Source organism: Gorilla gorilla, chromosome 3, assembly GCF_029281585.2.
Source record: "Gorilla gorilla gorilla isolate KB3781 chromosome 3, NHGRI_mGorGor1-v2.1_pri, whole genome shotgun sequence".
Classification (NCBI taxonomy): domain Eukaryota; kingdom Metazoa; phylum Chordata; class Mammalia; order Primates; family Hominidae; genus Gorilla; species Gorilla gorilla.
In genome coordinates this window covers 13,416,391-13,430,199 of record NC_073227.2, presented here as the reverse complement: position 1 = coordinate 13,430,199, position 13,809 = coordinate 13,416,391, and the positions used below count along the sequence as shown (strand labels likewise).

General features: G+C 51.3%; 1 protein-coding gene across 11 annotated transcripts in view; it reads right to left on the bottom strand.

The window, feature by feature from the left end:
* ABLIM2 (actin binding LIM protein family member 2) overlaps positions 1-13,809 on the bottom strand; it is a 202,508-nt gene that overhangs the window by 19,279 nt on the left and 169,420 nt on the right. For 9 of the 11 annotated variants that reach the window (XR_010133322.1, XR_010133320.1, XR_010133313.1 and 6 more), the window contains 2 exons: positions 9,510-9,564; positions 7,923-8,213 (listed from right to left, as the gene is read on the bottom strand). Coding sequence is in view for 1 of the 11 variants with exons in the window: in XM_031010278.3 (XP_030866138.2) it covers positions 7,923-8,003; positions 8,206-8,213; positions 9,510-9,564 (144 nt within the window). In the remaining 10 variants the exon portion in view is untranslated. The remainder of the gene's footprint in view (positions 1-7,922; positions 8,214-9,509; positions 9,565-13,809) is intronic. The other 2 variants (XM_031010278.3, XR_010133318.1) reach the window with 2 other exon arrangements.

Sequence of the window (13,809 nt, the reverse complement as noted above, 5' to 3'; positions counted from 1 at the left end):
TCTCCACACTCCTCCGTACTTATCCACTCTAACTGAACACCTACTGTGTGCTGCGTGGCACCTTTCACTGCTGCGTGGCTGGGCATCCTGCATCCCCTTGGCCATGCCCCATCAGTGAGTGTTAATCACATCTGCCCACATGCTGCTCCACGAAATGATGTCCGCTCCATCCCCCTTGAAACCAAGGGACTCATCTGATTGGGCCTCCAGACTTAATCTGCCTGCTTGCTTCTAGTCACTTGCTCCTTAATTTTTTAACCTATATAGCTAAAAGTCACGTGGCCAAACAGTATGTAACTAAATTCCCACTAGCTCCCTTACAGATAACATCTCTGATGTGGGCGTCGCTATAGTAATGGTTGCTTAAAGTTGTGTTTTGGGAACTTAGAGTCAGCTCTTGTCCATTTTAAGCCAGTAGAGACCATGAGCCCTTCAAGTAGGCCTGAGCGAATGCCCGCCTTCAGAGGGCCAAAAACACCTTTCTCGGATCACGCTAACAATGTCTTTTTCTTAAACGTATGTCCCACGAAGAACCATGTAGCTCAATCGTGTTCACGCAAAGTCCCCATGCCCTCACCTTTCCCACCAGCAGTCATCTTTCCCACGCCTTAGGCTACCCACTTCTTATTCCTCCCTAGGCCCTATTCTCTGGGAGGCAAGTTTGAGATTTGTTCTGCAGTCTCCTTGCTCAGCAGTCTTGTGAATAAAATTTTCCTCTTTTGTGAAACCCACTGTCACAGTGATTGGCTGCTGCTCACGGGCACAGAGCATCTGGCTGGGTGTCACCATCGCACCCGCACAGCCTGCAGCCACACCTGGGGTACTTTTCCATCACCAAGTTCCGCCCCTTCGACTTCCCACAGATCACCTGCATCCATCCACTTCTCACACTCACCAGTCCACACACAGTGTCCAAGATGCCATCATGTTTTGCCCCAGACCCAAATGGCCCTGAAACAGTCTCCCTGCCTCTACGCAGCCAATCTGGGCTTCACCATGTAGCCACAGGGGTTGTTTTCAATTGCACACCTAGTCATAAATGCCATTGCTCTTAGGCTAAAAACCAAACTGCTTAACACAGTCCAGGGCCCTGCAGGGCCTATCTGGGCTCAGGTCCAGACACCTCAGGTTTCGTATACTTCCTCCAGCAGCTAAGGCTCCCTCCTGTCCCAGGTCCTTTGCACGTGTACTTTGTTCTTCCTGGAATTCATTTCCTACCTGCCATCCCTCATCTTACACAACACATGCACGCACACACACGTGCATGCACATGCATATACACACATACACATATGCAAACATACACACACATGTATACAGACACATATACACATACACACAAGTATACACACATACACACGTATACACACATAGATGCACATACACACATGCACACACATACACACATACACACATACATACATAAACACACACACATGCATATACACACATACATGTATACACACCCATATACACACACATACACACATATCCACATACATACATACACACACACAGTCACGTGTATACACACACACACACTGATATGGTTTGGCTGTGTCCTCACCCAAATCTCATCTCAAACTGTAATCCCCATAATCCCCACATGTGGAGGGAGGGACCTGGTGGGAGGTGATTGGGTCATGGAGGTGGTTTCCCCCATGCTGTTCTCGTGATAGAGAGGGAGTTCTCACGAGATCTGATGGTATTTTAAGTGTTTGCCAGTTCCTCCTTCACACTCTCTTTCTCTCCTGCCACCATGTAAGATGTGCCTTGCTTCCCCTTTGCCTTCCACCATGATTGTAACTTTCCTGAGGCCTCCCTAGTCATGCGGAACTGTGAGCAAATTAAATCTTTCTTTTATAAATTACCCAGTCTCGGGTATTTCTTTATAGCAGTGTGAAAATGGATGAATACACACACATACCCACATGTATACACACATATACACACATGCTAACACACATGCACACAGGTATACACACATACACACACATGCATGCACACAGGCACACAAACGTCCCCTGTGGGAACCACATTCCCAGTGGGCCACCATATGGCCATTTAAAAGGTAGGGCAGGCCGGTGTGGTGGCTCACGCTTGTAATCCTAGCACTTTGGGAGGCTGAAGTGGGGGGATCACCAGAGGTCAGGAGTTTGAGACCAGCCTGGCCAACATGGTGAAACCCCATCTCTATTAAAAACACAAAAAATTAGCCGGGTGTGGTGGTGGGTGCCTGTAGTCCCAGCTACTCAGGAGGCTGGGGCAGGAGAATCGCTTGAACCCAGGAGGTGGAGGCTGCAGTGAGCTGAGATTGTGCCACTGCACTCCAGCCTGGGAGACCGAGGGAGACTCTGTCTCAAAAAATAAATAAATAAATAAATAAATAAATAAATAAATAAATAAATAAAAGGTGGGGCAGATCAGCATTGACTGGCCTAGAAATATCCATGTCAAATTTGGAAGCAAAAAGCAGGATGTCAAACCTGGATATACAGTATGAGCCCTCTTGATCCAAAATAGGATTCAGTTAGCTCTGAGATGATGTGCAAGAGATTTCCAGAAGCATGTCTCCCACTGAGTTATCAGCTGTGACTGGGTGGGGGAATTCCTTAAGAGGTTTATGTCCTTCTTTGTATTTTTCTGGACTTTTATGACAGTTAAAATTTTTTAAATATATATTAAAAATAAAGCTCTTTCCTCTGAAAGAAAAACACCAGGGGTCCCTTTCTCTCCTGCTGGGAGGTGGCCACTCCTGCGCCCCCTCTGGCTCACATCCCACTCCCAGCCCGAGGCAGACAGGCAGCAGCTGCTGAGAAATGAGGGACATTCCCCATATGTGGTCACATTTCCAGTTGCCTCCTGGCTTGGCTGAGCCTGAGGAGGAAGGAGGACTAGGGTCGCACCCTTGGGTGTGTTCTTGGAAATCTGAGTGATTAAAACCATCACCCAGGTGTCAGGGGGTGTTTTAAAAGGATACATTTACAAATGTTCACCACTTGTATTTTACAATTTTCATGTTGTATTATTGCCAAAAAAAAGTTAAATAGAAGTCCCGTCAAGCATACTACAGTCCCAAGAGGGTTGCTGCGAGTCCCAACAGGCCCCTGGTTCCACACCGCTGCTGGGCCACGAGCTGCCAGACATGCTGGCTGAGCTCACCTTTTGTGGTGAGAGCAATTAACTCCAGCACCATTAGACAGCCCAGAGGGGACACGCCCTTTGAGGAACAAAGACACACAGCCAGCAGGAACCCTCCCAGCAGTTCCTGACTGGGTGAGCCACCCACCCCACAAGAGATAACCATTTTACAAAGGTTAGTAGTATTCATGCTTGGGATGGGACCTGACCACACAACTCACAAGGAAACAACTTCAACAGGAGCTGAAGAATGCATCCCTGCAGGCTGCTAGCAGTGTTGGAGTTCCTTTTGGGGTGCCTTCTCTGGCCACTGGGGGATGGTCCCATGTGATGGTAGGCAGAGGCTACCCAAGAGAGGTCTTGAGGATGAGATGGCAGGGGCGCCTCCTGGGTGTGAGGCGGGCCGTACTGGATTTGCAGCCTCACCTGCGCACTCATTGGATTCGCAGCCTCACCTGCACACTCACTCTGTGCAGATGCTGGGCTTCTCCACCCACCTGGTGCTGTCTGGACCCACATGCCAGCTTCCTAGCCAGTCCCTGCTGCCTGGCGTCCTCCTACTGATGACCCATGCACATCCTAACACATCAGAACCTTTTGGTGGCCTTTCCTCTTCTGTGGGGTTAAGTCCAAATGTCCCACAAGCTGCCAGCTCCCCCCGGCAAAGGCCCTTGTGCTATCTGGCTCTGCGGTTCCTTTGCTAGCACGATCCCCACACATCTGGGTGCTCGGCACACCCTGGAGGACTGACCGCACTGACTGGCCACGGCAGTCAAGGGCTTGCCATGTGGCTTCTCCCTCCTCCTTAGCCCCATCTCCCACCCTCCCGCAGGCAGACACTCGCCCCTCCTCAGCCCCATCTCCCACCCTCCCGCAGGCAAACACTCGCTGCCTGTGGCCCGGCATTCTCTTCCCCATCTTTAGGAATGTGAAAACAAGTTGCTGTTCAAAATCTAAGCTGTTGGAAATTTAACATATTTTGAGCCTTAAGAGAATGTGATTACAGGACCTGAGTCATGTGACAGGCAGCTGTAACCTAAGCAGCTGTCACCTTTGTTTCTCTGATTACAGATTAGTCTTTTTCCTTACCTACATTGTTTTGTAAAATGTTGTAAATGACCAAAGGGCACCAGAGAAGACCCCTTTCCTCATAACCATTCGCCTTCATTGTAGATTCACTTCCTTCTCTCCTCTCTCCCGGTTGTCTAAGATGGAGTGTTAAATACGACACCCAGCTCAGGTGATGTCAGCAGCCCTGTTAGCCCAGGCGTGGGCCTATGGCTGAGCCGGGCCAATTAGGGCATTGCATTCCTTGGGTCAAACTAGCTGATTAAAGGGTGGTCATATTACCTACTCAGGGGCAGAGACGGGGCTTTTTCTGGGACTGCTGAGAGAGAGAAAGATGTGGATCTCTTCCCCGCAGATTTAGAGCCTGAGAGAGGTGAGGTAAAAGTCTATCAATAGAGCCAGCACAGAAAAAGCACAGTCAAAAGATAGAAGGAAGGACACTGGGTGCTGGAGACATAATTTAGCCCTTGATTAAGCCACACCTGAAGGAGACATTCAGTCTTGAGAGCCAGCTGTAAGCCAAAAATTAATTCTAAGCCCTGCAATGGATGATTGAGGAGGAATGAACCCCCCCTCTCTGCCAAGGGGATTTCAAAGAAACCTACAAACCTAGTTCAGGCCATGAAGGGAAGAGGGGGCGAGTCAGACATGTCTCATTCTACCCTCCTCCCTTCGGAATTCAGGCACAACTGATAACATTAACATTAAAACAGAGATCTTAAAACTGTAGCCATAAGATACCAAATTCCTGTATGACTCTAGTATAGCATCACATGACAGAGAGCAGGCCCTGAAAGAAATACAAATATTGTACCCCTAAATATATATTTTTTGGCATATTTTAAAATGGCTCTGCAGGCCAGGCATGGTGGCTCACACCTGTAACCCCAGCACTTTGGGAGGCAGAGGCGGGCAGATTACCTGAGGTTGGGAGTTTGAGAACAGCCTGGCCAACGTGGTGAAACCCCATCTCTACTAAAAATAAAAAAATTAGCCCGGCGTGGTGGTGGGTGCCTGTAGTCCCAGCTACTCAGGAGGCTGGGGCAGGAGAATCACTTGAGTCTGGGAGGTGGGGGTTGCAGTGAGCCGAGATTGCGCCACTGCACTCCAGCCTGAGTGACAGAGCGAGACTCTGTCTCAAAGAAAAAAAAAAAAAGACTCTGCAGAGCTGTCTCTTGTGGGGGAAATTTACATTCCAGAATCCCTTTCCCTTTCTAGGTCTTTTTCTGATCCTGAAGAGATTAGCTGAGAGTCTAGCACCTTTTAAAAGTCCGAATAGGAAACATTTGCCATCTATTGCCTCTAAGGAAGGCCACCTATGAGACTTCATCTACGTAATAAGAACCGTGGTCTCCACAACCCCTTATCTTTTTTTTTTTTTTGAGATGGAGTCTTGCTCTGTCGCCCAGGCCGGAGTGCTGTGGCACGATCTCGGCTTACTGCAAGCTCCACCTCCCGGGTTCACGCCATTCTCCTGCCTTAGCCTCCCAAGTAGCTGGGACTATAGGTGCCCACCACAATGCCCAGCTAACTTTTTGTATTTTTAGTAGAGATGGGGTTTCACCGTGTTAGCCAGGATGGTCTCGATCTCCTGACCTCATGATCTGCCCACCTCAGCCTCCCAAAGTGCTGGGATTACAGGCGTGAGCCACCACGCCCAGTGCAAACAACCCCTTATCTTAACCCAGATGCTCCTTTCTATTGATTACAGGTCTTAATAACTTAACTCTTTCAACCAAGTGCCAATCAGAAAATCTTTGAATCCACCTATGACCTGTAAGCCCCCACCTCGAGTTGTCCCACCTTTCCAGACCGAACCAATGTGTACCTTATATGTATTGATTGATGTCTTCTATCTTCCAGAAACATATAAACCAAGCTGTAACCCAATCACTGTGGGCCGATGTTCTCAGGAGCTCTTTAGACTGCACCTCTTGGATGGTCACTCACATTTGGCTCAGATGAAACCTCTTGATGTATTTTACAGTTTGACACTTTTCATGGACACAGTAAATTCCTTCTCTGCTTAAGTCACTTTAGGTCAAGTTCCTACCATTTGCAACAAACAGGTCAAAATGGATGCATCCCATCCCCAGTGCTACAGTCACACCAGTGTCCTGGTCCCCTCCCTGTACTGAGGGAATGCTATTTTCCAGGCCCTGGGCAAAGGGCTTTATGCAGCCTCTCGTCTGCAGAGCAGCTTGGTCAAATGGAATCAATATCCTCATCTTAGAGGTGCAGAAACCACAGCTCAAGAGCACCCGGCCAGCTAGTGCAGGGCAGTGGGTGCCTGCTCAGTGTTCCTGGTAAGGACGTACTTCCTATCTGGGGACACAGCCTGTAGCACCTGCTCCCTGCCAGCCTTTGCTCAGGGGCTTCCCCGGGCCTGGAATGCCTTTCCAGACTTCCCCTTCTGAGGAGCAGCCTGGTGCCTTCTCCCCTCTCTGGCCCCAGCACTAGGGTACTGCTGAGTGCCCCTCAGCTGCATCCACGCCCCTCCAACTCCCTCCCCAGCAGCAGACGGAGCCACTGCCCCTCAGCTGCACCCACGCCCCTCCAACTCCCTCCCCAGCAGCAGACGGAGCCACTGCCCCTCAGCGGCATCCACGCCCCTCCAACTCCCTCCCCAGCTGCAGATGGAGCCACTGCCTGGTGGGCAGTTTGGGCATAGCCTGGCAGCTGGCCCTGTGCACATGGGGTCATACACACTCTCCAGCCTTGGGGCTCAGATGGGGCTGGGTGTCCCCTTTCCTTCAGGAGCCTCACGACCCTTCACTCTAGCAAGAGAGTCTACTGAAAGGCAGCAGCACATTCATGACAGGGCTCAGGAGATGAAACCCCCTGGCTGGATGCTGGGAAACCGTAGGACGGTTGTGAGGAGTAACGGAGGATTGCACGTGCCACTTTGGCACGTCGTAGTTACTCAACTAAGTCAGTTCTCTCAGTCAACAGATCGTATTCAAACACCTACTCCGTGCTGACACCTTGCCAGGGCTTAGAAACACATACTTGCTTTCTGCATATGTCCGGTTATTTTAGATGGGTGTCAATGTGGTCGGGTGGGAAGCTGGGGCAGTTTACTCAACCTCAGTAGGAGAGAACAGGCACCTCCTGCAGAGCTCATTATTATTATTATTATTTTTTGAGATGGAGTCTCTCTGTCACCCAGGCTGGAGTGCAGTGGCGCCATCTCGGCTCACTGCAACCTCTGCCTCCCGGGTTCAAGTGATTCTCTCACCTTAGCATCCTGAGTAGCTGGGATTACAGGCACCTGCCACCACGCCCACCTAAGTTTTGTATTTTTAGTAGGGAGGGGTTTCACCATGTTGGCCAGGCTGGTCTCGAACTCCTGATCTCTGGTGATCTGCCCGCCTCAGCCTCCCAAATTGCTGGGATTACAGGCGAGAGCCACTGTGCCCAGCCCAGAGCTCATTATTCTTACAAAGCCTTCCCTGCCTCATCCACAAACCAGGGTGGTCTTCTTTGCAAAGCCATCAAGGTTGGGGAACATCACCACATCGTTTGGCCTTTGAGGCAATGTGGGCCTGACTCTGCATCACGGCAAGGCTCTGCATCACGGCAAGGCTCTGCATCACGGCAAGGCTCTGCACTGTCCCCCACGGTGGCCCCTTGGGCAACGACCTTGACACCCCGCATCTGCGGGGACTCTCGCATGAGAAATGAGTCCCCTGCCCTGGCAGTCCCCCGCTTACCTCCAGTCTCGTCCGGTCCACGTCTTTGGGCAGTTTCACGCGAATTCGGTTTGTGACGATGAGGGAGTCATACGGATAGATCTGTTGGGGGAGGAAACCACAGGGTCACCTCACGAAGCAAGTGTGTGCTGGCACCAAAGAACTGAGCAGAAGGTCACCGAGAATACATACTTGCGTCTGCACCTGACACACACATTTCATAGGGAAAGCACAACAGAAAGGACTTTTAACCTGGGCAGGTGTGGCGCGGCACGGAGGTCAGGGTGGGAGCGGCCCCGCTTACCTTGTATTCTGTAAGAGAGAGAGAGCGGAGACCACGAAATGGTTTAGAAAGTGCAAGATGTCATACAAGGTGAGTGCAATCCCTGCCCTGGGGTACCCCTGTCTCCCCCCTGCAGTCAGCTGGGCCATGCATGGTCCCCGAGCAGCCTGCACTGGGGCCCTAATCTGAGAGCTGCAGGCAGAGGGGCCCTGAGGGCCTCCCCGGGGAAACCAGAGCAGGAGGCATGGTCAGGCTGGAGGCCAGGCTGCAGGCCAGGCTGGAAGCCGGAGGGCGGCACTGTGCTTTTCAGCTGTGATGCTGTCTCTCTGGTGGTCTGGGCCACCCTGAGGAAGATGCCAGCCTCAGTTTACCTGCCTGTACAGCGGGCATTTCAGGGGAAACTTTTAGAGGGTGTTGTGGAGACTGACATCTTGCTATGTTCTGAGCCTCTCCCATCTCTCACTGTCTTACCTTACTAACTCTACATTTTCTCCTTTTCAAACTACTGAGCTCTGCCCCCTAATGTCTTACTTCCAGACTGAAAGCGTCTTATCACGAAAATGAAATAGTGTAGATCGTAGGGCCTCCACGCACACAGAACCCACAGAAAGCAGTATCTACAGAACCTGGTCCTGAAGCCAGTCTCAGAAGGGAGACCCCGTGTTGGGAGCCGGTCCCTGAGTTTCGCCACTTGCCCCGTGTGGTTCTGGACCTGCTTGCTCTGAGGCCCGGGGACCGAAGGCCACTTAGAGGGAGCAGGCTGTGGTGCACTGATGCTCTCCATCCCCATGCAACCCAGTCCAGCAGAGCAAGGCTCCCCCGCCACTAGCGGGCACAGAGGCTGACAGGAGGTGAGCCTGTGGGAGGTGTCAGGCACCTGCCACAGGACCAGGTGGCCGCTCTGGTAACACAAACCTCCTAGCAGCCCTGCTGAACCCGGAGAGTTCACGCGGTGTGCCGGCAGCCACCCGGGGAGCAAGGCCCAGGCAGGGTTTGGCCCAGCGCCGTCCCGCTCAGACCCTGGAAGCCTTGTGCCTGTGACTCTGCTTCCCCAAGTGACACCGAGTGCCATACAATGCAGGACAGGGCCGTCGCGGCCATGGATGGGACAGAGGGAGCATCGCGGGTAAAGCTAGCTTGGAGTGGAACTGACTTTTGGCCAGGAGAGGCAGGGAAACCAGCACGCCCTCCCCCGAGGTGTCCCCGCCCGGCACTCCCGGAGCCTTCTGCAGGCCGTGGACGGGGTGGTTTCAGAACAAGTCTTGTGGAATGTGTTAGTGACCCCTGCCCCAGCCAGAGACCCACAGGGTCCCCGCTCTGTGTACCTCGCATGCCCCAGCTGGCATCCGGGTCTGCTCCACAGGGGGCCAGATTGGCATTCTGGAAGAGAAAGAGAGGTTGGGCGGCAAGAGACAGGCGGCACGAGGGTGTGTGGATGGGCGGGGACCAGGAGATGTGGCCTCTTGGAGGCCGCGGTCCTCGTGCTGCCTGGGGAGTAGGGTGTCCTTAGTACAGCAGTGGGGCATGACAGGACAGCGACAGTGGCTTGGGGAGAGTCCAGGATGCCGTGCCCGTGGGACTGGCCAGCTTTCTTGCTCATAGGATGCCCACCGCCTGGGCGGTCTCCACAGACCCTTCCTGTGTGGACAGCTCCAACCCCGTTTGAAAGCTGCTCCCAGGTGCCTGAGTTCCCCACTCTGCAGCTGGCACAGACGACAGCCGGGGGCTCAGCACCATTTCTTTGCGCACGCTGCGCTAGGCACAGTGCTCTGCGGTTCCCCGTTGGTGATCTGTCCCCTCCACATGGTGGGTTCCTGAGCACAGCGCCTAGAACCTGCTGTCCCAGGTGCTCAGGGAGCCCCAGGGTCCACCCTGGGCCCTCTGTTCCCTGCAAGATGGCCAAGGGGGAAGACTGGCTGCCGTCTTCTGGCACTGTGCACGGTTGTGGAACTCCTAGGGTATTCTCAGAGCTACGCGGATGCACGTGGCTGTGCGTGCGAGTCAAAGTCCATCCACCCCAAATGCTCCAAAATGAGGGGGCTCCTACCTCCCTGGAAACCGTGGTACTCACGGCAGCTCTGTGTGTGACTGTTTCAAAGGTTAAAGGAGCCCCGTGTCTGTAAGGCCCCTGGCATGTCACCTGGCATGTTGTAAGTACCCATACAGGGTGGCTGTGTCTCTGACAATGACTAAGGGTGACACTCTGAGGGGGGATGGGCCCGAGAGCTCCTGCACCTGTCTCAGGTGGCCGTGGCATTCATCAGCAAACTCTGCCATTTTAGCGCATTGCGACCATTAGTGTCTGGAACTCTTTCCCTTCGGTCCACCTGGAAGCATCATCGACACGTCCTGCAAACCTCTATGGAGGGTTCCTCAACCTGTAAAGCATGCATTGAACCCCCACAGGGGTCGGTCAGTCCTGACCCTGCCCACTTCCTGCCCCTCGCTGGGGCCTGGGGTTCGCACTATGAGCCCTGAGCCATGCTCTGTTGCGGTTGTGCCTTGGCTGCCCGCGGTGGACGGAGCCTGTTGAAGAAAATGTCTTATTCACGCTCCGTTCCCCAGCACCTGGAATGGGGTCTCAAACGGGGTCAGGGCTCTTGGCCAGTGCTGCTGAAACTGGGTACAGGGATCACATTTCAGCGGGGAGAGTTCTGCAGCCAAAAGAGAGATGGTATGCTCAGCCCAGCGGGTCTGTTACAGGGCAAAGTGTTTTCAATGCGAGCTTTGCAGTAGGCGATCAGTGAGGAGCTGGTTATAGCCTAGAGAGCACGAGAGCAGGAAGACCTCAGAGGGCACCGAGTCCAAAGCCCTTTATCTGAAACAGGAAAACCGAGGCCCCGAGGGAAGCTGGACCTTCTTCCTGATGCAGAACTGGAGTCAGAGGGCTAGAGTCAGGCTCACGAGTGGGGTAAGCACCCAGGCAGAGGACTGGAACTGGTCTCTATTTACATTTTTGCTATTTTGTTTATCGTGAAATTTTTTACATTAATTTGGATTTCTAAAACTATTGCATTAAACTTATCTTGACTGCATTTTCTTCTTTAGTGCCTTGCTCCCTCACTCTAGTTCTGGGCCTGGACCCTGAGCCCGGGTCCTCTTGCCTCCACCACTTCACAAAATAATTCTTCCCTTCAGGGGTATTCACAAAGAATTTCTTTTTTTTCTTTGAGACAGAGTCTTGCTCTGTCAGTCAAGCTGGAGTGCAATGGCGTGATCTCGGCTCAATGCAAACTCCACCTCCCAGGTTCAAGTGATTCTCCTGCCTCAGCCTCCTGAGTAGCTGGGATCACAGGCGCCTACCACCACAGCCAGATAATTTTTGTATTTTTAGTAGAGATGGGTTTCACATGTTGGCTAAGCTGGTCTCGAACTCCTGACCTCAGGTGATCCACCCGCGTTGGCCTCCCAAAGTGCTGGGATTATAGGCATAAGCCACTGCGCCCGGTCATGCAAATAATTTTTAATTTTTTATTTTAAGAGACAGAGTCTGGCTCTATCACCCAGACTGGAGTGCAGTGGCACGATCTCAGCTCACTGCAACCTCCGCTTCCTGGGCAATCCTCCCACCTCAGCCTTCTGGGTAGGTGGGACTACAGGCGCATGCCATCACACTTGGCTAATTTTTGTATTTTTTTGGTAGAGATGGAGTCTCCCTTCGTTGCCCTGGCTGGTCTTAGGAAAACTCCTGGTTTCAAGCTATCTGCCCACCTCAGCCTCCCAAAGCACTGGGATTACAGGTGTGAGCCATTGCGCCTGGCCATGCCTGGCTAATTAAAAAAAAAAAGTAGATATGGGGTCTTGCTGTGTTGCCCAGGCTGGTCTCAAACTCTTGGCCTCAAGCAATCTTCTCACCTCAGCCTCCCAAAGCACTGGGATTACAGGTGTAAGCCACCATGTCCACTCAAGAACAATGTTTTGATACATTTTCTTAGTCTCAGACTACCATCCCAGGTGCACCTGTTCTGGTCAGGGAACCTCCAGTATAAAGCAAGGCAACCAGCCATGGCCTTGTCTTTGCCACCTGGCATGTCTGATGTGAAAGAGAAATGCTGCCCCCTAGTGCCCACCGCTCTGCATAACAGGCTTCCAAAACTCGCAGGGCACCACCTTCACCTTGGACGGTTGGAAACTCACTCTCCAGCAGCAAAACCAGCTTCCTTTGGTATTCCAGGATCTGAGATAAGGTGGAGACTCTAGGACGGAGATGAGGCATCTACCAGGTGGAGAAGGGGGAATACTTTTTAGGTCTAGAGCAGGGAAAGTGGGGTCTACTTCCGGTCTTGTAAGTGCAAAGTGGGGATGGGGGTGTGCAAGGCCTCTCAGGTGCAAGGGGTCTTCAGTTACTGCCTTTATGTGTGAACCAGCAGGAGAGCTAAGTGGCCAGAGGGCACCACAAAGACAGCACTGCCTGGCATATTCCTGGCTGACTCCCCTATGCCGCTCAGTGCAGGCACCAGGGATTTTAAAAGCAACAAATGATTTAGCTGTCCCATTTGTTTACTACTTATTTTTATTTTATTTTTGAGCCAGAGTCTCGCTCTGTCACCCAGGCTGGAGTGCAGTGGTGTGATCTCGGCTCACTGCAACCTCCGTCCCTGGGTTCAAGCAATTCTCCTGCCTCAGCCTCCTGAGTAGCTGGGATTACAGGCATGCGTCACCATGCCTGGCTAATTTTTGTAATTTTAGTAGAGATGGGGTTTCACCACGTTGGCCAGGCTGGTCTCGAACTCCTGACCTCAAGTGATCTGCCCGCCTTGGCCTCCCAAAGTGCTGGGATTACAGGCGTGAACCACCACGCCCGGCCTGTTTAGCACTTCTTACGTGCCTGTGGCTCTATAGGTACATTCTCTAACCTTTGCTGCAACTCCAGGAGGTGGGCATTATTATCACTTTACAGATGAGCCTTAGAGAGATTAAATAACTTGTCTGAGCTCATATGACAAATACACGGGACTGTAAATATTTGAGCCCATGTGTTTTATTTTCCAAAAATTGTACTGAAATTGCTAATAGGAATTGAGATTATGGCCATTTGCCACTGGTCACCCTTCTTTCCTTGCTAAAGCTCACATTGGAATGTGTTACTTTACTCAGCAGCTAGTGACATGGAAGCAAGATAGAGTAGGAATTGCTTTTTAAATAATTACTCATGTGGGAACCATGCTATGGAGCTTATAAAAGATTTCACAACTCTAATGTTATTTGTCCTCAAAAAAACCTCAAGAGGTAAGGATAATTTTTTAAAGACTAGAAAAGAGAGACTCAGAAAATTTAAGTAACTTGCCCAAAAACAGAGCTGGGATTTGAACTCAGGGCTGTCTGATGCTAACACATGTGTTCTTTTCAGCATTACCGTTTGGAAATACCAAACTTTTTAAATTTGTTAATGCTTGTCTTGTAGTCACATGCATAAACATTTTAATAAATATTTTCTGAACATGTGAAAATCTGATTCAAGAGATATATTTTTCATATACCTATTTGTTTGCTATTTGTACTATTTAATTTTTCTATGTACATTTAATTTTTTGTTCACTAGACACATTCGTCTTTTTTTTTTTTTTTTGAGACAGAGTTTTGCTCTGTTGCCCCAGGCTAGAGTGCAGTGGAACAACCTCAGCA